Raw genomic sequence first — 23,566 nt, 5'->3', positions numbered from 1 at the left:
TAATATTAATAAAAATCATTCCATTAATAAATCGAATGTAATATAACACAGCAGTATGTCCTGCAGAATGACTGTCTTAAATTGTGTCAATAGAGGTATGCAGTGGAAAATACAGACATATATACATATGGATGACTGGAAATCTTCTTCCATACCTGTGTTGCATACTCGATTTCAACATCTTTCAGATTCACTTTGGCTAGAGCCAGCTGTTCCTTCAGATCCTTAACAGCCTTCTCTTGCTCCCTGAGCTGTTGTTTCAGTGTTTCAGCTTCCTCTCCAAGTCCTTCATCTGCATTTTGTTTGTTCTGACACTGTAAAAGGAAAGAAGGGGAGGAAGTAACAGAAGAAAATAAACTGATCAGTATTACCTACCACTGGGGTGGCAGAGGGGTGGGGAGGCACCACACCATAGAATCCTGCCATGCTCTTGACTCCTCACCGTATGTCTATTTCTAGAATACCTAATTTCTTAACCTTAGTTTTGTTGCTTAAAAATGAAGTTAGCCTGACTTAACTACCCAATTTCCCTATTTCTGTCTAGATATGTACAAGATGACCTCACTAATATGAAAGTGATCCACCAGTATTTATTCAAATCACTTTGGAATGGCTAATTACCCATCACTGTTCCTTTTATCATATAACCTAAGCCAAATCATATTACCAAAGCAAATACAACAACATAACCTAAGATATGACTGCCTTGATTTGTGAGGCTGTTGAATTTCACTAATTTCTCTAATACCAGAAATAAAAAATTTGTTAGTTAGTAACAGAAGAATATCCACCAAGGGACAGGTGGTAGGAAGAGATGGACATGAAACATTCTAGACTACAGAAGATGCCTATGGAAAATATCTGTTTAGAATAAAGGGATTTATAGCAATGAACCTGACAGAAACAGGAAGCATGCCAAGTAATCGTCAGTTCTGCTCCACTCTGAGGCACTAAAATTCTCTGCTTGTGGCCATGAAACCTAAATTCAGATAACATTTCTCATAAAACATGGGCTCAAGCTATGTCTGCTCAGATATACCAGCACACTAAACCTGCACCATTTTATCTCATATAAAGGCCATATGTATGGCAGGCAACTCTCTAATACCACAGTTTTACACCTACTTAACACAGTCACATACCTCGTCCAGCAAAACAACATTGTCACTGAGAAGCAGGAAAACACTCTTCTACTGTTACTGTGTCAGCACTCCTAACTTCCTCAAGCCATTAACGCTGAGGACTTTTGACTAAATGTATATAAAATGTATCTCTTCCCTATTCCTTGTTACAGGTGTTGGATGAAGATCATTAATGGCCTATGAACGCTAGAGAGTACTGAGGTGCTTTAAACCCACTGTGAAAATTTAGGATGGCATTTATAAGGATTTGTATGTCAGTAATACAATGAGTAAGAAGCTACTGGTCCTCAAAGATGTGTCACCTACAGAAAAGGGCTTTAGAAGCTGGTAAATAGACAAGGAAAAGGTTTTAATTGCACTTAAATTCAGAGGCAGAATGGGCAGGGGGGAAGGCAGGGATCAAGAAAAGTCCAGGAAGCTTTTCAGAAGCTAGGCATATAAATCATTTCTAAGGCTGGGGCAAAGCAGGTGCTGGGTGGGAAAGAAGGGTGGATTAGTGTGTTTACTTGGGATTAGTTTTCAGGATTTATATTTACAGCAGGATTTGGAAAGGCTTCTGATCCAGATCAAGTCCTTGCACCCTAGCCACTACATGGGATACCACAAACAAGGGCAGGAGCACAGCCCCAGGGTTGCCAGAGCTCAAGCTTTCAAACGTCGTGTTTTCCCATGAGGTAAAAAATATTATATCTTAAATGTAATTTGCGTTTACCCACTTAAGAGGAACCTTAATTGTTCTGCATACAAATACCTATTAGCGAATTACAAGATGTAGGCCAATATGTGGATTCTCCTGAAAATGAGGCACTCTTAAGCCCAGAAAGTAATAGTGCTAATGAGATATTCAAAATACAGCCTTCCCATGGGGCCCCCATCATCAGAGAGAAGAAAAATCCCTTTGCTATATTTACTCCTCATGATTACTAAAAGGAACCGGTAATAGCCAATACCTCAGCACAACATCTAACCCCAATCCAAATCTTTTTTCCTTCAAATGACAGTGATATTTCCTAGACAGATATCCTATTACTCAAGGCAGCATCTACTTGGGGAAATAAGTAACAAACAAACAAAGGAATCCACAGCTCCTCAGAGGGTCCAACCTTCCAAGAATATATATAAGTGCTTTCCAGGTCAAACATAATCACATAATATTGCAGGTAATCATCCTAAAATCATTTCTCTGAACTGCTTTCGCTGAACTGCTGTTCAACCCTAAAACTAGTAAGGCTCTGGTCTGCACCGTTTCCACTGGAGGCTGTACCAAGAGCTCATTCCTCTGATTAGAAACTTTTTCTAAACCATTTTCCTTAATGGATAATTTACACCCATTCATTCACCTGTCATACTGCCCTTTTACTTCAGCAGTTTTTCCACTTTCTTGATGTTTACCTTCCTCACATAATTACAGAAGAAAATTGTATTTCCTCTCAGCCTTTGTTGGCTAAACAGCCAAGCTATTCTGAGTGACCAGTAAAAGCAGTTACTAAGGGGACTGGGGAATGGAAGGTATTTTGCTGCTCAGAATTCATCCTTCCTGACTCTAAGCAAAGAGAACATGACAACAATCCACATGAGGCCTTGCCACTCTTGGTACAATAGTTGGAAGGACAACTGTTTACCTTATACAAAAAAGTAGGCTGTTTTTTAAACTACATTGCACTGATCCAGTGATCAACTAGTATAACAAGCTCTTGGGTTCCCCCCTCCCCCCCGAACTGATGAATTTGAATTTTGCAGCAAAAATGCTCATTAGTCCATAAAAGTAAGCCTACACAAAGTTATGTAAGAGACCTATACACGCTACATCTGAATAAGGTGCACAAAGCCTCAGCAGCAGGAGAGCAATGCCGAGTGACACAGCTACACAGCCTCCACGGCCTTCGCTGTCCTCTGCAGACAAACCACCTGGGGCGTTTTTTCCTGGCCTTGCATAACATAGCGGCAGCATACTACAAGTGCCTGACCTCGCACTTAGTAAGTTTTGTCTCATTTTTATATTGTGTCAGTCCTCAAGACCATGCAATTCTTCTTGTACGAAAATCAAGTTCTCCTTTGCATTGAAAACTATCCCCAAGATTGTATTGTAGGGTGGATTACAGTAGTAAGTGTCCATGATTTTGTGATGCCAGTCAAAATATTAAGAGTCATAAGACTAATCTTTACCCCATTAGTAGCACTTCTCATCTGACACTTCACCTTTAAACATCACTCACATTTACTCTTTTAATGTTTCTTATGATCTTTTGATCTTTTCTTTAATCATTCTAACATACTTTATCTTTTTTGGTTTTATGAACATCATCCAATGTCCTGAGAGCAGATCTTTTTTTAAAAACAGAGCTTGATCACTTGATCTGTTTGGACTTCCATCACATCTACCTTGCCTAATCTAACTTAAACAACAACAACAACCCACTGTGGGGACATCAGAGCTTATCCCCAGAAGAATAATAACTAAGAACAATTTTAAAAAATTACCAACTCCCATGGAAGTTTCTACCTAGTAGCTAACAGTTTCTTAATGACCCAATATAGGACATTTTTCCCTTATTTTTACCTGATTTTACAGAAATATATCTTGTTAACAATAAAGCTTTGGTCTTGATGACATGTGGTGGCACAGGAAGCTACATGTCTAGAAAATATATACATGTAAATGTTTACTAAGTTACTGCCTTTCAATTTTAATGAACTCCTTACCTCCTTGTTCTTGTATTCCAGCCAACACTTCCCTTTCCTCTGCTGTACTCACATCACAGATTACATATCGAAACAAAGCTCAGACAGACATATGAATTCTGCAGGAAAGCACTTTACTACAAATAACTGAAGATACACAAAGTGAAACTGGCCCATACCCTCGAGGAGATTAAGCTGTGCACTCCAAGGGCCTCTGCAGCACAAAGAAGCTGGACAGACTGGCTTACTTGAGCATAGACATCCTTGCTGGAACTATAAATATCCTTCTAACAAGACAGGTAGGACATACTAGCTCACTGGGACCTAAAATGTAGGGTGGCACCAGACTCTCAGTACAGGCTAACATCTTTCACACAGCCCTGTTCTCCCAACCTTGGGACAGATCTGGTCTTCTGACAAGGCCTGTGCAGACAACGGCGATCCTTTCTCCGTCAACTCCTCAATGCGTTTGTTCAGAGATGCCATTTTGGCTTTGGCCTGAAGCTTCAGCTTCATCAGTTTAGCATCTGCAGCCTCCCGCTCTTCCTGTGAAAGGAGACAAAGAGATGTACTTAAGATTCCAGTGCTATCCATCTCCCCGAAGGCACCATTAGGAAGAGTTAAAAACTCTGTGAAACAGTCCACTTCTTTGCGTCAGAACCTGTCCCCTTACTAAGGATGCTAAGTAAGAAATGTCCGGGAAACAAACCTGCTCTGAACCACTATACACAGCAAAATAGCTAGCTGCTTCTGCTCCAGTTGTTTCTCTTCTGAAGAGAAACTGAGTGTATTTCAGGGGATAGTTCACGCAAGAGGCCTTTCCTAGTAGTCAGTACAAACTAAGCCTGACTTTCTCTGCTATAGGCAGACCCCCAGCACTATCTCAGAAGGCATTGCATCCTCAGTTAACTACACATTCTCTCATGTCATGCCTCAGGGTATGCAATACATATTTGATTACACGCCATAAAACCACTGGACTGCTGGGTAGCTGCAGCACAGCCCCGCTTATCTCAGACACTCTGAACCAGGGAAAGAGCGAGCCTACAGAAGATGCTAGTACAACTCAGAGCCCCTGGACTCTGCATGAGCCAGAGGAGCTCCAAGACAAAAATGCTACATAACATGGATATAACACAGTAGAGTACTCTAGCGCATCTAGTACTAATCTAGAGGGAACTACCCATAAGCAGAGCAGACAGAAGCCATCCTACATCTCTTGGCTTAGGGTCCAATAATCATTCTCTGGAACTGATGCATTTAGTAGTGTAGCTCTCTGTAAGGCTGAAAAGAAACCAGAGCACAGAAAGCTGCACAATCATTTTACTCTTTCACCAGGGGCCCAGGAGCAAAAAATACCTTCAGTACAGTTTCTTTTTGCTGTAGCAGGGAATCCTTTTCTCGTACCAAATCCTTCAGCTGGACAACTAGTTTTTCTGTTTGAGCTAGGCGCTCTAGCACGTCCTCAGGCGTCTCCTCCATGCTTTCTGTTCCTGGTTCTAAAGCTTGTACCTGAAATAGTGAAATGAGTGCTCTGGAGGAAAAAGTAAACAGACTGTGGCATAGAGTTCAAATGGTATCTTCAGCTCCACCCCTAATTGCTGTGCTCTTGTTCCTTGCAAGCATTTCATCTAGCCTATAGAACTATTCCCATTTAGGTGAAATCAGGAGGAAAGTTCAGGATACCCTTGAAAAAAAATACAGAAAAAAGTACCTTTGCTGTAACACAACATCAGCAAATCTAAAATGAATGGCATAAAGGAGATGCTACTGCTCATAGGCTATGCACTGCCCTAAGCACCAAAGGGCAACATGCAGATCGAGCTTCCTCATGTTCCCCAATACCCTTTCTAATAAACGGAATCATTAGTTCTTTCCTCACTACAACTCTGATTTCCTTTCTCGGATCACCTTGAGATGCGGAAACTCAGCAGATTATGGTCTGCCCCGCAGAAGCACTGACTTAAGAAAGAGGTCAGGAATACAGGAAAAGCAAGTGGAATGATAGTTCAGTCTGGCGCTCAGCCATGAGGAATCAGAAGAGAGTTCTCACTGCAGTCAAATGACCGACACACCCCAACCTAGCTCTCAATAAGATCTGAAAGTCTTTCCATGATGTACTTACTGTGACAGAGGATTCAATAGCTGTATCTGCACCATCACCTGACAGCTCTTGTAAAACAGTATTTGCTAAACCTGACAAACGGCTCAGCATCTTGAACCTGAAACAAAACAAAGAATCACAATATAGTTAGAGTCAAAGCTGCTAGGAAAAATAAGTCACACTTCGTGCTGACTTCTAATGTTACGGAGGAGACCAGCCTTAGAGGGAACACATCTCCTCTGCTGACAAAGAAAAATCTCAGGAATAAATAAATGATCTTAAAACAGACAGACTCTTTGAACACATAAGCAAAGGATGTATTTGTAAGAAACAAGAAGATACCTTTACCACTGTATATGTATGATTGAAAACCAGATGTTTATACTAGATTTCAGGCCACTCTCATAGTTCATTTGCAATCTCCTTAATGAGATTGCAGAACTGCAATCTGTTCAGTATACGCAAAAGAATATACACTCAAACATGGTCTGTAAATACCTACAAAAGAAGCTTTCTAGAAATAAGGGTGGTGGACTCAGTGCTGCTGTACACTAAATAGAAGTATATTATATGAGATTAGGAGAGCCCTGCATGCTACATATGTGACAAGACAGGACCTCAACATCGGGGTGTAGCGTGGAGACGGCAAACATTCCCTGGCTGCTTAGCCGACCTTTTGCTCCTTAGCAGACCTCCTTTTTTCTTGAAACTCAGAAGCCAAACTGATCCAGCATGGGGAGCTGAAGAATGAGAAAAAAGCAGCAGTACTGGCCAGCAGTACTTCCCATTTTGGGAAGAGTAGCAGACTAAATCCTTCATTAACCATCTGGACAATGGGATGCAATGCACCCTCGGCAAGTTCACCAAATTATGAGGAGCTGTTGATTTGCCAGAGGATAGAGCTGTCAATCAGAGGGATCTCAACAGGCTAGAGAAATGGACTGACAGAAACCCTGAAGTTCAGCAGAGAGTCCTGCACCTGCAATGGAATAAACACATGCAGGACCAACTGGCTGGGAAACAGCTTTGCAGAAAACCTAGGGATCCTCACGGGCAAGCTGAGCACAAGTCAGCAGCATGCTCTCACAGCAGAGACAGCCAACTACAGACTATATTGCATTAGTAAGATTGTAGCTGGCAGGTTGAAGGAATAGATTATTCCCTTCCGTTTAGCACTTGTAAACCACATTTGAAGTACAGTGTCTGCTTTCGGGTTCCCTGGTGCACAAGAAAGACAGGGACAAACTAGAGCAAGTCCAGCAGAAAGCCCCCAAGATGAACAGAGGCTGGATATACAGAGATATGCCCAATATATGTCTGGATATATGGAGAGGCTGAGAATGCCGGGTTTGTTCAGTCTTGAGAAGAGAAAGATAAGGAGGGGAATATAGGTGGTGTCTTCACTATAACCACCCATTAGGCAGTTAAAAAACAGAGCCAGATTCTTCTTGGAGGCGCACAGCAGAAGGATAAGAGGCAACTGATACAAGCTGCAGCATAAGAAACTTCAATTAGAGAAAAAGATTATGCAAAAGAAAGGTGATAAAAATACTGGGAGAGATTGCCCAGAGCAGTTGTGATATTCTTCATCCTTGGAGATATTCAAAACTGAAGTGCATGAAGCCCATAGTAACTCAAGCAAACTTTGAAGTTAGCCCTGCTATGAGCAGAGGGTTGGATCAAACAAACTCCCCAAGTCCCTTATATGTCAAGTGTCGCACTTCACCAGACCCTCATACCATACTAGAATAATTTGGGTCATATCTCTTAAAAAAGTAGCTCTAGATCTGTTTGCCCCACCTGTAAGTCCACATCTGTAAAGGGCATAATAATTAGTACAAATATAAAAGTAACTGTACAGAAGGTACAAACTGAAACTAGACAAACTCATACTAGATACAAGCTCAGTTTAAATTAGAATAATTAACTAATGGCTTAAATTATCTAGGAATACCTCCATCAAATGAAATCTTTTGACACAGACAAGGTGCCTCTGTTTAGCTGAAAATAGGCTTCTAAAGCTGGCTGCAACAATCAGCTCATTCCTGACCTCCTTTATCTTAGTAAGCAAATCTTTCCTCTGACACCTCCAGTTCAAGTGTGTAAATATTAGCAACGGGCAGAACAGTAGTGCATTATTTTAATTGTGTAATAGCCACACCTTCCAGCCACCCGATTTCACAGAAGTAGAAAACGTCACAATGCACATCACAATATCAGTAGCAGAAAAGGTCATTAATTCATATGAATACCAACCTCTTCTACGCACTGAGCGGCTCATAGGTCTGCTTGCTCAGTAGTAAAGAGGTTTCCAAGGCAGTGCTATTGGCCATACGCAGGACCCTCACACCATTCTCGTTCATCTCTTGAGTACTGACACGTTGCATGAACTAACACCCTGGGGGAAAGAAAAAAAAAGAAAAAAAAAAAAAAGAGAAAGGTGGGGGTGGAGAAGGAAACAATTTATCCAACAGGAAAGGAGGAATAAAACCATTCTCCATTCTACACAGCACTCTCTGGGATTGTTACAATCAGTTATTTGCAATAAATACAAGAAGTGAAGTCTTTCCTCTTCAGGAAGCTTGATTTCTCCTGTTCTTGCAGGGACATGCCCCGATTTCTCCCGATATACGCAGAAACTCTTGGTCTCTGCAGCTTACAGAATAAAATGCTCAAGAAGCTTTTAGTGAAGTGGGGAAACGTGAGGCAAGAAGCCAGGCCTCAGACAGTCTCTCTTACAAAGTACTCCAGAGGGTGAAGCTACTGGAGAAGCACGTTGTCACAAAGCTGGGATCGTGCATGTTCTACATCCATATAACGGACAGTGAAAAAGTACTAGTACTTCTCTTACTTCTCAGCTGGCCCTGGGTCAGCCTGCGGCTCAGAACTCTAGAGTAATACAGGCTTTACAATTATTAGAGAAATTTCTTTTTCCATCATTAAATATGCACGAAGCTGGTAACACTGAAAGATTGGTTTCAAGACCTGGAATCACCGTTTCATTATAAGAGTAATAAAGTGTTTATAGTTTTGTAAACCACCCTCCCACAATGCTCTAGCAAAGTCCAGGCCCTGCTGCCTTGGCAGTGGTAAAAGCACATTTTAGAAACCAGCCAGTCAAAAAGCAAAAATGCCTCTTTCTGCCTATCACCAATATTTGAACAGGATGCATCTGATCATCTTACTATGCATTAGCCCATTGCTTCTCAAAGGTACAAACACATAAGACGTGGTTCAGAGATGACACGAGACAACATGATGACATGACATAACAAGATAACATATTTGCAATATGGGAAAAAGCAGAATCTAGCCATCTGCAGACATGCAGTGTAACCAAAAAATATCATGGAGCTCAGCACATATCTGCATATCTACAGGCACTGCAATTTCAGGCAGGTACACATGGACTATGTGGAGAAACCTAAGATTCCCTGGCCTTTGTCCAGGCTGGCTTCATTAACCTGATACTGAACTCAAACTAACATGCACTGCTGGGCTTAGAGGAGCTTAGGCCTGCCTGCATTTACTTGCACAGACATGGACTTTAATAAAAGACTTGAGTTCAGGTTATAGTCTGTTAAAGTGAGTCAAAAAATCATGTTCTCATGCGAGTCTGTAATTTTCACAGTAGTTATATTTTGATCTCTTTAAATACTACATAAAAGAATAAGCTTAGAGATCACAATTAAGATCATAGCACAGTACAGACGGATAGGAAGAGATACTCTTCGCTGCAAGACCTCACAGTCTGAAGGACGTATGACAGACAATTGAAGGAGAAAAGCACTACTCTGAAATTCCATTTTACAAAAAGAACTGAAAGAGAAAAAAATCCAGTGATTTGTCCAAAGTCACACAGAAAACATACCAAGTTGTTATTTCACATAGACGATAGTCTCATTTGGGACTGCAGATGGTTTATCTATTTGTCAACAAAAAGCTCTTTGGGTTGACAGGAGACAGCAGGAACACCCCCCCCTCCCCGGGAAATTGATTGGGAACTTGTGCAAAAAATGCAGAGACGGCACACCACTTTAGGCCTCTTATCAGATGAGATACACTGAAACCCCTCCCACCCACCCCGGCCCCGAGCCAAACACAGCTTGGCCTCCAGCAAGGTCACTCATCTAAGCCTGAATCCAGATGAAACAAGCAATTTGTTTGGCAGAAGCACCTAGACAGTCTGAAGATGCCCTCCTCCAAAAAAAAAAGAGAGCAAGTCACTATTGTCAATGATTTGGGGACACAGCATATTTTTATCCCTCTATTTTCTTCTCCATTAGCAATATAACCACAGAAATTACCTTTTCCAACAAAAAGATGCCATTTACAGATCTCACTGCAACTTTGTGACCGTTATACTGAATCCTAGAAACAAACATAACATAGCTTCAAACACTGTTACAAAGCTAACAGTCAGGACGCAAGGAGGTAGCTGTCTTCTTCATTAGCCTCAGGGACTTGTGACAGGATTACCCGGAAGCTTTGTATTCACTTCTGAGCTTAGATCAGGAAAGCCTTCTACAGTGCTGGCCAATTTCCTTGTAAACAGAAGTAGGCAAACACAAAAGGACAGGGGTTATTCTGCACTGCCTCACCCAAATAAATACACAGTACAGCTGGCAGAAACAAGCCTATTGCTCTTCCAGGATCACTACGGCTTTGCTATGGATTTCCATTTTTGCAGTTAATAGCAGAACACACAAGCACTCTGTCCACATTTTAAGTCAGTATAGTTTGCATTCTAATTGTTCTTGAAAATAAAGTTTTGCTAGACATTCCCATGACTAGCAGGCTTTTGCTCATGAGACCTTACCTTGAGTACTCGGACTGTGGTCCAAGTAGTGCTCCTAGCAGAGTCTCCTCCAAACGGAAATATGTTTCCCTTTATCGACCCCAAAAGTCTCAGTCTGTTGCTAGTTACAGGACAGCCTGCATACAACAAACAACAAGCGGAGCATAAATTGAAGTGCTTTTATCTCCAGATAGATAGCAGCTCTATCACAGCATTTCCTTCCCACCACCTCAACGTTTAACTCTGTATTTCCCTTCTTTTGGGGGCAAACAGGTGCTGAAGGCATCGTCGCTGCAGAAAATGCCCAGGGCCAAACCTCTCGCCCTAAGCGGAGGGGCTTCGAAAGGCACCGGCACCGCAGGCGGCCGACAGACCCTCCCCACGGCCCCAGAGAGCTGGGAGCAGCCGTCCGCGCGGCCGCCGGGGGGAAGCCGGCGCCCCCCGCCCGCGCCGACGGGCCGCAGCTCGCCGGGACGGGCCCCGCCGCCGCTCGCAGCCCGGCGCCGGGCTCGCACTGCCGGCACAAGGGGCGCAGCGGCCCCGGCCGCACCGCGGAGGCCGCGAGGGGGGACACACACGCAGCCGGGGCCCGTGACCAGGGGCGACGGCAACGACGCACCGACCTGCCGGCACCGCGCGCCCGCCGCGCGCCAGCCAGGCCCCCGCCGCGGCGCAACCGGCCCCGCCCGCAGCCACCTCAGCACCGGAACGCGCCGCCGCCGCGACTTCCGCCGTTAGCGCGGCGCCCGCCTCCCCGAGGGAGACGGCTAATCAGCTGCAGCGCCGAGGAGATCGACGCGGCAATGGGCCAATGGCGACGCGGCAGCGGTCTCGGCGCCGCGGCTACGCTCACGCACGGCACGAAGCCGCCAATCCGGAGCGGCGAGGAGCGGGGGCGGGTCGCGCGCGTGCTTCGAGCCGTGATACGCGGCTGCCGCTGACAGGGTTGGGGGCGCCCCGCCCCGAGACCGGCCGCTGGCGGGAGGGCGGCGCGGAGCGGGTCCGTGCGGTTGCTGCCAGCCTCCTCCTCACCCGCCTGCCCCGTCCTCTGCAGGGAAAACGGGCAGCGTTTGTGAGGCGGGGGGTCCTGGGACGTGTGCAGTGGCTCTCTGCGATTACCAAGGAGGTGGGTCTGGCAAGCGGGGGGTGGGAAAGGCAGCCGGCCTGCCGAGAGAGGCGCTGGGAGCCGGCCTCGGGGGTGGGAGAGACGGTGACACCATCGGTGGTGGCGGAAGGGTTTCAGCTTGGTGTCTAAACCGAGGTTGTTCTTCCTCTTGGGAGGCGGGATGAGACATAGCTTGGCAACACAGAAGTGTCGTCTCTCATCTGTGAAGTCTTAATCCTTCCTCTGCTGTGTCTGCGCTGGTTTTAGGGAGAGGCATGAGATGAACTTTGAGTCGTATCAGCCTGGCTGTTCTGTGCTCCCCTCGTGTGTGTGTGTGCGTGTGCACGCGCGTAACCAGCTCAGGGGTTATTCTTGCCCCTTCTCTTGCTTATGCATCTTTGGACGATGACTATTTTTCTGATCAATTTTGCAGATGGAGATGACGAGATTTCCTTTGATCCTGATGACACAATCACGCATATCGAAATGGTAGATGAAGGCTGGTGGCGGGGACAGTGCCGGGGCAAAGTAGGCCTCTTTCCAGCAAACTATGTGAAGCTTCTGCAATGAGACCAGCATTGCCCAAGCGGCCTCCTTTGAAACTTCTGCTTCTCTCTGCTTCATCCTTTTACATGTTATTAGCTTAATTTGGCTCATCCTGGCGTGTCTACATGGCAGAAGTACCAATGAGAAAACTGCAGTGTTTGAGGGAATGTTTTGGCCTGTGCCCGAGGTGGGTTCTGGTTCCCATCCAGTCCCAGATGGGGAAGATGGGATGGTTTGAAGAGCGAGTGGGTGAGATATGAGACATCTTTTCTCTCTAGACTATTCCAGTTTTTATATTTCCCCACGCCAACCAGCAGGCTCGCAGAGGAAGCGTGTTCATTCCTGTTCACAACAGGGTGATTCACGGACTAGAAACACCAGCTCTAATCTAGCTGAAGCAAAAGGGACATGAGTGTGGGACCTTTTCCTTCTAAGCTGTCACTTGTCACCTGCCTCTGAGAACCTCTCTTTGCTCTTGGGGCTCAGTCCAGAAGTTACAGCTGTAGAATAAGAGATGCTGTCCCAGGCCGTGGCCCTGGACCTCCTCTCACCCAGGGGCCAAGGGAAAAGAGCAGTGTGAAGGCTGAACTCATCTTTGATTCTAAGAGGGATTTCCGCATGCAGGGTAAACCATGTTTGCAGTGTGGGGTAGAGAAGCTTGAGCCTTGTCCCTCTGGGCGGATTTCAGGGCTGCGACCTGGGGACATTTCACCCTCACAGTGAACTTTGCTAAGTTTTCCTGCGTACAGACACAAGCTTGACTGTACTGAGCTGTCCCGTGAAACAGGAGAGGTGTGTGCTGGCTCACTGAAAATAAAGGACAATCTTGCTAAGGTAGCAGGTGACTTGTTTGGTTTTCCTCTGTGGGCCGAGAAAGAACATTGTTGGGGGGATGTGTCATTTCTGGGGTGAACTTCAAAAAAAGGGAGGGTGCAAAGTTATTTTCTGAGAAGAACACTCCTGGAAAATCTGTCTTGGCGCAAGCTAAAAATGTCAAAAGGCTTTACTTAACAGGGAGCATGTTAAAAGCCACCCTGGTCCCTGCCCAGGGATCCCATCATAGAGGAATATTCCGCTAGTGAAATCCTTTCAATCCAGCAAATGAACCTGAGCAACTTCCACTGGATACAGGCAACAGAATATTTTCAAGAGAGCTCGGTTGTTGCTGTTAACTGCTCTGACAAATCGTACGGACAAGCATGCATGGGCAGGTGGGGCAGGAGGAGCAGTCCTACGGCTTGTCTCTAGCCAGAGAACCCAGTGTGCCCTGCAGGCAGTGCTGACGGCTGTCTCCTCCGCTCGCCGTGTGACGCGTGAGAGTTAGGCTCCTGCTCTTGCAGAGGAGCCTCTCTCTCCCCTTCGGGTGCTTTGACTCCCTGTGCTGAAGCCAGACCTCCCCTCCTCACGTGCCCCTAACGTAGCAGTTGTAGGCTCGCTTCCCTGCGCAGTGAGGAAGTTCCCTGTTTTTAGCCGTTCTCCGCAGCAGATGGGGGGAAAAGGCTGAGCAGGTGGGGAGCAGGGCAAGAGGAAATATATGTGTGTAATTTTTTACTTTTAATGTTTAAAGCAGTATTCAGGAGAAATTGAAGCCCTCCCCTAAACCAGTAGATTCCAGGCCACATGATCGACCATCCACTGTAGGAGTTAGTTGTTTTAATTCGGGGCATGCAAATACCATCACAACGGGAATAAATCAGTTGCACGCTGAGTTAGCAATGACGAGGGGCTGCGCAGCACGCGAGCAGCTGCAGGAGCACTTCCCAGCGCAGCGCCGGTCGCCAGCGGCAGGGCTGCCCGGGGCCCTGCGACGGTACCTTTTGCTTTTGCTGGTCAGTGCTGCGCATGGGGTTGTTCCGGACCGTCCCACACCTGCACAAGGCAAAGCTCACGTGAGCTCCTGGAGGGCAGCACGGCATCGGTTCTCGGTGTTGGAGACGGAGAAAAGTCACTCCACGTTCTATGGCTGTGAGATCATGGTAAAGCTGCATTCTGATTCGAGTAAGAAACTGGCATTTTTAATATGAAATTTTTGGAGGTTTTTTCTTGCGATAACTTTCCCAGTATCTTCTCATGCAGTTCACCCTTTATTTCCTGGCTTTTCTTGCCTGGGGGCTCTCCAGAATGGGCCTTATAACAGAGTTCCCCCCCCCCCCATGTGTCCTAGTGAGACTCTGAAGAAAGGGCATTTCCATAAATTTTTACAATCAGAAAAAAGGCATGTGAAAAGTAGAGGTGGGTGAAGGGTCTGCAGCCTGGTTGGGTAGATGCAACAGGCCAGCCCAACACAGGGACTGCTTGACCAGCCATGGTATTGCCACAACACCCGTGCGACCATCGGAGCTGAGACCCTGCTGCAAAGCCCTTGCATGTGGCTGCTGCAGCAACTGCGGTTCCAGTTTACGTAGCTATACAGCAAAGCAAGCGCTGCTGACGAGAAGCTAAGCAGTGCCAGCTCACAGCTCCGTGCTCGTAACTCGCTGTTTGACCGAAGTGCTGAGAGTAACGGGTGCTCTGCTTACACGGCCAGCTGCCACGCCGACGTACAAAATACTACAGAGCTTTTGTGACGGCCTGGAGAAACCCAGCAGAATCAGAGCCAAAGCCGATGTGGAAGTAGCCTGGACTGACGGCACCTGTGCTAAAGCCAGATTTTGCACTCTGAGCCATTGCCTCTTACCCCACGCAGGGCCTAGCTTAGCGCTACGAGCAACAAGGTGGAGCTCAGGGTCTTGCTTGGGGTCAGAACATGTCTGGTGCCACGTGAAATTGCCTTTTGCAGCACGCCTGATAGCGGGCTGTAGCGCTCTGGGTGCAAACAGCTCTTCCAGACACACCACAACCAGCAGTGTGTAAGTTACAGAAAAGGTGAGCTTTAAAGAGCGGGAGTGTTCAAAATTTGTCTAAATACCCGTTCCGGAAAGGGAGGCAGAGGCCAAGGCAGGTGGTGCTGCTGCTAGCTGCCGTCTTTCTCTGGCAAGGCGCTGCCTCCATCTCTCCGGGCCATTGCAGCTCCAGGGTTGAGCTGCTCGGCCCTGGCAGCGGCGTCGCAGCAGCACGTCCTGTGCTGAGCTCGGCGTGTGATACATATAAAATAAAGATGTGAGCCCAGGATTATGAGCTTGTTCTCAGTTTGATTTTGCCATTCTGCCCTCGGTGATGTGCCAAAGGCTGGATGAGCGATGACGGTGTGCTGCAAGCATCCCCTCCCCAAACAGGGGGCCCCGAAACCCCTTCTTCCTCCAAAGATCTCCCACAGCTGCGTGATGCTGAGCTGTTTCCGCACCAGTGCAGCCACCACCTTGTCCCAGCCCTCCTGCTGCTCATGCGTCGCTGCCCAGGGAGCCCCACGCTCCCTGCAGCACCTTCCTCAGGGCACCCTGCACCTCCTGGTTGCGGAGGCTGTAGATGAGGGGGTTCAGCATGGGGATGACGACGCAGTAGAGCGCAGAGACCAGCGTGTCCACCTCCGGCGAGTAGCCGGAGCTGGGGCGGTCGTAGTTCAGGTTGGCCATCCCGTAATACAGGGCCACCACAAGCAGGTGCGCGGTGCACGTGGAGAAGGCCTTGCGCCGGCTGACGGCCGTCGGCATTGCGAGGACGGTGGCCAGGATGCGGAGGTAGGAGACGACGACAAAGAGGAAGGGGCTTATGCCCACAAAGACGCTGGCAGCGTGGAGAGCTGCCTCGCTGGGGTGGGTGTTGCTGCAGGCGATCTTCAGCAGGGGAGGGACGTCGCAGAAGATGTGCTGGAGCTGGGCAGCCCCGCAGAAGGACAGCCTGGAGGTGAGGAAGGTGTGCACGGCGGAGTTCAGCATGCCCCAGAGACAGCAGCCCGTGGTCGCCACCGTGCAGACGCCCCAGCTCATGACCTGGGCGTAGTGCAGCGGCCGGCAGATAGCGGCATAGCGGTCGTAGGCCATGACAGCCAGGAGCGCGCACTCGGTCCCCGCGCACCATATCAGGAAGAATATCTGCGCCAGGCACCCGTGGTAGGAGATGGTGGCCTGCCGGCGCAGGGCGTTCGCCAGGATCTTGGGCACTGTCACTGATGAATAGCAAATGTCCAAGCAGGACAGGTGGCTGAGGAAGAAGTACATGGGGCTGTGGAGACGGGGATCCAGGGAGATGAGAGCAAGTATTGCAGAGTTCCCCAGCAGCGTGGCCAGGTAGATGGCCAGGAAGATGAGGAAGAGGAAGGGCTGTGCCCGGGGAAAGCCTAGAAGCAGGAACTCTGCCACCCGCGTCTGGTTCTCCTCTGCCATGAGGCCTCTTGGGTTCGTCCGCGGTGAGAAACGAGCGCTGCAAAGAGGTGGTGAACGTGAGACAGCAGCCTGGGGAACGACTGCCACGGTTTCACCGACAGGATGCCTTGGGTCCCATCTCCGTAGCGGCTGAAAGCCTCCCCGACGGGGCCTCGCGGACACCGCGCTTTCAGCGCCGAGCGAGCTGCCACTCAGCGCTGGAGACCTGGCTGCAAGAGAATTGTGCAGCAGAGACGTGGACCGGCACGCGCCTAGACTTGTGCAAACCTCCTGGCCTTGAGGAAGGTGTTTCCTCCAGCCAGCCCCCCTTCCCGTCCTGACGAGTACCCAGCACGTCCCTCTTGGCCTCCCGTTAGACGTGCTTGCGGTGCCCACGCGCTTCGTTGCCCTCCGGCCACGGTGGCATCGTCCCCCCGGTGCCGCAGCCCCCAGCCTGCTCGTCCCTGGCCGCCTGGCTGGGAACGTGGCATCACCCTGCACCGGCCACAGCAGGTTATTTTCTTTCTAACCTCCCTGTCTCCCTCTCTGCTGTTTTTGGGTGCTTTGCTCCGTGATAACCAGCCCCTAGGAAAACGCGCGTTTCAGCTGAGGGCGACTCGGCGCAGCGTCGTCGCAGAGCTGCGGACGAGCGAAGCCGGCAGAGATGTCTGCTGGCCTGGTCCTCCCCGCCTGCTCGCCGTCACCCTGTTTGCTGCACCGAGGGTTTTGCTGGCCGGCATGCGGCGCCGTGCTGGCTGCTTCCCCAGGACGCGAGGGACCCGAGGCAGCGGTTATGCCCTGCAGAGCTCAGCCGGGGCCGGCAGAGGCAGGGCTTGCCGGCTTTCTGCAGCCAGGCTGCTCCGGCCCGCGGTGCCAGCTCCAGTGGCCCCGCAGACATCTGCCGCAGCTCTGCCGGCCAGGCGATTCGTCCGTCTGCGCGCGAACCCAGCGTGGTGCAGCAGCCCTCTGCCAGGCTGCTGAAGAGACGAGGCTGCGGGAGAGGTCAAAACTGCCGCGATCGCCTTGCCCTGGGGTGCGGACCTGCGCCAGCCGCTGCCCAGCACCGGAGCGCCCCGCGCTCAGCCCGTCCAGGACCAGGCTCTCAGCCTGGCAAGGAGAAGGATCCGGAGACTCTTGAGCACGCAGGCGCAGAGACCTCGGCGACAGCGGCTTTGGAGGCGCCAGCGCACGTCGTGGCTGCACGGCGGCACCGGGCGCCTCGGGGAGCCACAGCGATCGTGGAGCCGCGCGTGAAGAAATCCTGCTCTCCTCAGCCTTGCGGAGCTTTTCCTTCGGCTCCGCTCGGCTGCCTCAGCAGATGTCGGTGCTTTGGAATATCCGACGCTCACGCCGGAGAAGGAGGAAAAAGGAGCATCGCTGAGCAGGGTGTTTGCAAGGCGCCGCGCCATGCTGGGGCCCGTGCTGGGCTCCGACCTGGTTTTCTCACGGCGCCGAGGCGTAGCTCGGCCGCGGGGAAGGCTGCACAGCACCAAGCTCACGGACGCAGCTCCCTGCTCGTCCGACCTGGAGACTACGCTTGGCACCGGGAGGGCATTGCGTCTGCTCGCCCACCTCGGCGCAGGGCGGCTGCCAGCAGCTTCTCTGCGCGGGTGACTGTCCCGGCTTCTCTTGCAAACCCCCTTGATCAGGAGTCCACAGCGTCCCCGGAAAAGCTATCAATTCATTTCGCTCTCCTTACGTTGGAGGTGTCTGCTGATGCCTGTGCGGGGATCCATTGCCTTATTTAAGGCTAAAGTGAACAGGGCAAAAAAGTATTCCTTTCCTCTCTCTAGACGTGTTTTTAACAGCTGAGGCCAATTGCCACGTCTCAGCAGTTTCTCCACTAGATCAAACAACATGATTAGATTTCACATTAGTGCCCTTGCTTTGCACCCATTAATCTGTTTTTAATTTCTCTGTCCAAAGCACGTTTCCAAGTCTCAGTCTTGATTTTAAAGTGTTGTGCAATGGAGAATTCACTGCTTCTGTTGGGAGTTTTTTCTTATGACTCTTTCCCAAAGTAAAAGCACTGTTTAAAACTGGGCACCTTATTTCCTGTTGGAATTGCCTGAATGTCAGCTCTGTCTCATTCACCCTCGCTAAGTCGTCCTCTTCCAGGTTAAGGAGTCTCTAGTCTAACAGCACTTTCTCCCTGGAGAAGTGCTCGCACGCTGTGATCAGCCTCCGTCTTTGTTTCAACGTGCTAAATAGATTAAGAGCTTTAATCCTTTCGCTGCGAAGCATATCACTATTAGTTCTGATTCGTTTCTCTTTTCCTCTCCACATTTTCAACTTTTTTTTTTTTAATACTGAGAGGAGAGCTTTCAGTCAAAAGATTCATTCATCTTTGTCTAGCACAAGGACACCCAAACTCGTTACTCCGTCTTGGATGTGGCTGCTACCAGGTTTAGAGAAGACTGCTGGCCAAGCTCTCCAGTAGCCTCCCAGATCGATATATCCTTTAACAAGGGGGTTTTGTTTATTTTTCCTACATCTGACAGTCGCCTAAGGATTGTATCATCCAATTTTCTGGAAATTTGAGCCTGCCTCTCCTCCTCCAGCCAGCCCCAAACCAAAGCAGTGTGCCTTTCGGTGCAAGAACAGCCCGGCTTGTACGGAGCCACGTTGCTCCGGCCCGAGAGGGGCCGGGCAGGCGGCCGGAGCGGAATGAGACCTAGGAGAGCGCTCGGCAGCGTCGCCCTGGAATCGCCGCCTGTCTCCGGCTCTCCCGAACTGCAGAGCTACATGATGCGCTTGTTGGTCTGAACAGACGCAAAATCCTGCATGTGTGAGCTTTCGCAGCACCAAGGCAGGCGGCGGTTTTGTTGAGGTACGAGCGCCTCCAGGGCAGAGGTGCCAGAGGGAAAGCTCTGCCCAGGACCTCGCTGGGTTGCTCCTGAGCTGGTAGCCAGAGGCAGGAGCCTGCCAACGAACTGCGGTAGAGCCAGCACTGGCGCAGGCAGGGACCTGCCTTTTATGCAGGAGGGACTGGGGAACCTCGAGAACCAGAGGGATAAAAGTAAGAAGAAATCGAATAGCAGGAGGTTAGGTGTGTAAGGGCTGGTCACATGTTTGTGCTCTGAACTGGGGCTTAGTGCTTGGGAATAATAGCAGGCAAGAAAGAAGCAAGCGAAATAGCCCATCACATGCCACCGACAAACGCTTGGTTTGGTGCAGGTGTGCAGCGATGACAAGTAAGTCACGGTATTTGCAGCAGCAGGGAATTGATGATTCCGCTGCAGGAGGGCTGGAGAGGTCTGGAGAGCTGCAGATGACGCTCTCACCACGCTGATGAACTTGGGCTGGATCAGGCGCAGAGGCGCAGGGCTACAGTGCAGCCACAGCAGGCATCCAGAGGAACGACCCTATTTTTTTGCCATAGTCTGGGGCAATGTAGCAGTCAGCGACACAGCCACGTGATGAGAAATGCCAGATTGCCTCAGACATCCTGCACACAACGAGACACGGTGATGTGGCAGCAAAACCTCTCTTCCTCCTTCCCACTGCACACGGGTGATCCTTGAAATAGTCTCCACCTGCCCCTTCCTCTTTCTGCTCTCTCTCACATGCACTGAAGGTGATTTCTCATGTGACGAATGGCTCGTCAAGTGTTCCCTTGTGCAGCTGCACCTTTGCCCACCGCTGACCAGCCCAGAAGGGCTGGATGGGCGAGCAGAGGTGCTCGCTACTGGTGCTGTTGGTGCTGGGGAGGCAGATGGCTCCTGTCGCTGCTGTTGGGAGGAGGAAGGTGCTCCTGACCGGTGTGATGGGGATGCACTGCTCTGAGACCCAGCTCCCCTCCAGTGCTGACCCTGAAGCAGGCTCCTGAGTCAAGCCGAGTTGCCCTTTCTCCTACAGGAGGCCACATCTGCTCTGCACCCATCCAGGGAAGCCAGCTGCTTCTGCAGGAAGACGGGGCTCTCCTCTCCAGAATGCCACATCGCAATGACCAGAGCAGATAGCCTGGAGCATGCAGCCGTGGGAGGTAAGACCCTGAGCCTCGGGTCTGGTCCAGACCCGGTTTGAGGTGATGGCTGGCCTGCGGGAGCTGGCAATAACGCAGGATGAATTTCCCCTGCAAGGGACTGTTTCGCTTGGAGCATCACCAGCAGCCACAACCTGCTTGCATGCCCGGATCATCAAGGAGCCCTGGGTGCCGGTGCAGATGTTGCCCCAGGCAGCACACTGACAGGGATCCCTGCAAGGGTCCTGCCATGAGGAAGCCCTGCCCCACCGTGGGCAGCAATCTTGCCCTCCCTGCCCTCACTTACCTCCGTGTCCTAGAGCCCAAAGACAGCAACCAGTGACAGACATCCAGTGCTTGGTAAGGTGGAAAGACCAGTGAAGCCCCAGGTGCCGTCTGGAATGTCTTACTTGATTGAAGAAGAGCCCGTTCTTCTTCTAGGCTTGGGACCGGAGAAGTGGCTTTTAACCCTGTGAGGGTCTTGAGGGAGAGGCTTGCAAAGATAGCTCTTCGGTGGCAGGAAACTAGGAAAGACGGGGGAAGGGGAGAGTTACAGGGACCACGCTATCAGTGGGAGTACCTCAAGCATTTGCGTGCAGGCAAGGAAGTGCCCACAAGACAAGACTATGGGGAACCTCTAGCACCCCTTCTGGGAAATCAGCACGTTCGGATGCCTCTCCGAAGTACCTGTGCACAAATGCACGCAGCACGGGGAATAAACAGGAGGCATTAGAGACCTGTGTGCAGTTGCAGGGGTATGACCTCATTGCGATTACGGCGATGTGGTGGGACAGCTCACCTGACTGGAATGCTGCAGTGGATGGATACGGGCTCTTTAGGAAGGACGGACCAGGAAGGCGAGGAGGGGGATTCGCCCTTTCTGTGAGAGAGCAGCTGGAACGTATGGAGCTGTGCCTAGGGGTGGACGATGGACTGTCCGAGAGCTTGGGGGTAAGGATGAAGGGGCAGAGCAACACAGGTAACACTGTTGTGGGTGTTTGCTACAGGCCACCTGATCAGGAAGAATAAGTAGACGAGGCCTTCTACAAACAGCTGGAAGCAGCCTCACAATCACAGGCCCTGGTTCTCATGGGGGACTTCAACCACCCTGATATCTGCTGGAGGAACAGCACAGCAAGGCACGAGCCAACCAGGAGGTTCCTGGAGATCATCGATGAAAACTTCCTAATACAGGTGATAGAGGAGCCAATGAAGAGGGGTGCTCTGCTGGACCTCATACTTACAAACAAGGAGGGGCTCGCTGGAGATGTAAAGGTTGCGGTGACCATGAGGTGGTGGAGTTCAGGATCCTGAGAGGAGGGAGCAGGGCAAAGAGTTGGATCACAACCCTGGACTTCAGGAGAGCAGACTTTGGCTTCTTTAGGGACTTGCTTGGAAAAATCCTGTGGGATAGGGTCCTAGAAGGAATAGGGGTCCGAGATAGCTGGTTGATATTCAAAGATCACCTCCTCCAAGCTCAGGAACGGTGTATCTCAATGAACAAGAAGTCAAGCAAGGGAGGCAGGAGACCTGTATGGATGAACAAGGAGCTCCTGGCAAAACTCAAACAGAAGAAGGAAGTATCGAGAAAGTGGAAGCAGGGACAGGTAACCTGGGAGGAATGTAGAGAAGTTGTCTGAGTATGCAGGGCTGGTGCTAGGAAGGCCAAGGCCCACCTGGAGTTCAATCTTGCGAGGGATGTCAAGAACAACAAGAAGGACTCACGTAAATACATCAGTAACAAAAGGAAGACTGGGGGAAATGTGGGTCCACTGCCAAATGGGGCAGGGGCCCTGGTGACAAATGATACAGAAAAGGCAGAGATACCGAATGCCGCCTTTGCCTCAGTCTTTGCTGGTAAGACTGGACCTCAGGAATCCTAGGCCCTGGAACCCAGGGAGGAAGTCTGGAGAAAGGAAGACTTTCCCTTGGTGGAGGAGGATTGTGTTAGGGATCACTTATGCAAACTGGACATACACAGGTCCATGGGCACTGTTGGGATATATCCACAAGTGCTGAGGGAGCTGGACAATGTCACCGCAAGGCCACTCTCAATCATCTCTGAAAGGTCATGGTGATCAGAAGAGGTTCCTGAGGATGGAAGAAAGCAAATGTGACTGCAGTCTTCAAAAAGGGCAAGAAGGAGGACCCAGGGAACCACAGGCAAGTCAGCCTCTCCTCAGTCTCTGAAAAGGTGCTGGAGCAGCTCATCCTGGACACCATCACCAGGCACATGAAAGACAAGAAGGTGATCACGAGTAGTCAGCATGGATTCACAAAGGGGAACTCGCACTTAACCAACCAGATCGATAGTCTTCTATGATGGAATGACTGGCTGGGTAGATGAGGGGAGAGCAGTGGATGTTGTCTCCCTCGACTTCAGGAACTGTCTTTGACACTGTCTCCCATAACATCCTCAAAGGCAAACTGAGGAAGTATGGGCTAGATGAGCAGACAGTGAGGTGGACTGAAAACTGGTTCAATGGCAGAGCTCAGAGGGTTGTGATCAGTGGCACAAAGTCTAGTTGGAGGCCAGTAACTAGCGGTGTACCCCAGGGGTCAATACTGGCTCCAATCCTGTTCAGCTTCTTCATTAATGACCTGGATGATGGGACACAGTGCGCCCTCAGCAAGTCTGCTGATGATGCAAAGCTGGCAGGAGTGGCTGATACCCCAGAGGGTTGTGCTGCCATTCAGAGGGACCTGGACAGGCAGGAGAGATGGGCAGAGAGGAACCTCATGAAGGCCAATACGGGGAAGCGCAAAGTCCTGCAGCTGGGGAGGAAGAGCTGCATGCATCCGTACAGGCTGGGGGCCAATGGGCCGGAGAGCGGCTCTGCAGAGAAGGACTTGGGAGTCCTGGTGGACAAGAAGTTGACCGTGAGCCAACAGTGTGCCCTCATGGCAAAGGTGGCCAACGGTACCCCGGGCTGCATTAGGCAGAGTGTTGCCAGCAGGTGGAGGGAGATGATCCTCCCCCTCTA

The 23,566-nt window shown here is 49.9% G+C and overlaps 2 protein-coding genes and 1 long non-coding RNA gene across 5 annotated transcripts in view; 1 reads left to right on the top strand and 2 right to left on the bottom strand.

Moving 5' to 3' along the window:
* Window positions 1-11,417, bottom strand: part of GOLGB1 (golgin B1) — a 48,827-nt gene extending 37,410 nt beyond the window's left edge. For 2 of the 3 annotated variants that reach the window (XM_067317658.1, XM_067317660.1), the window contains exons 1-7: window positions 11,350-11,417; window positions 10,748-10,863; window positions 8,185-8,326; window positions 5,950-6,046; window positions 5,184-5,336; window positions 4,218-4,370; window positions 156-314 (exon numbers count right to left, since the gene is read on the bottom strand). In XM_067317658.1, coding sequence (XP_067173759.1) covers window positions 156-314; window positions 4,218-4,370; window positions 5,184-5,336; window positions 5,950-6,039 — 555 coding nt within the window. In that variant the 5' untranslated portion in view covers window positions 6,040-6,046; window positions 8,185-8,326; window positions 10,748-10,863; window positions 11,350-11,417. Of the gene's footprint in view, window positions 1-155; window positions 315-4,217; window positions 4,371-5,183; window positions 5,337-5,949; window positions 6,047-8,184; window positions 8,327-10,235; window positions 10,300-10,747; window positions 10,864-11,349 lie in introns of all 3 variants that reach the window. The other variant, XM_067317659.1, reaches the window with a different exon arrangement.
* Window positions 11,418-11,649: 232 nt separating this feature from the next.
* Window positions 11,650-13,214, top strand: LOC136991178 (uncharacterized). The gene is made up of 2 exons (XR_010883224.1): window positions 11,650-11,852; window positions 12,265-13,214. It is a non-coding gene; the product is annotated as an uncharacterized lncRNA (long non-coding RNA).
* A 2,483-nt stretch (window positions 13,215-15,697) lies between these two features.
* On the bottom strand, window positions 15,698-16,639 carry LOC106496140 (olfactory receptor 5V1-like). The gene has a single exon (XM_067290003.1). The coding sequence runs from the start codon at window positions 16,637-16,639 to the stop codon at window positions 15,698-15,700; it is 942 nt and encodes a 313-aa protein (XP_067146104.1).
* Window positions 16,640-23,566: the final 6,927 nt, after the last annotated feature.

The sequence above is a fragment of the Apteryx mantelli genome, chromosome 1, assembly GCF_036417845.1.
Source record: "Apteryx mantelli isolate bAptMan1 chromosome 1, bAptMan1.hap1, whole genome shotgun sequence".
Lineage (NCBI taxonomy): Eukaryota > Metazoa > Chordata > Aves > Apterygiformes > Apterygidae > Apteryx > Apteryx mantelli.
The sequence above is the reverse complement of the archived record's forward strand: the minus strand, read 5'-3'. Positions and strand labels throughout refer to the sequence as shown.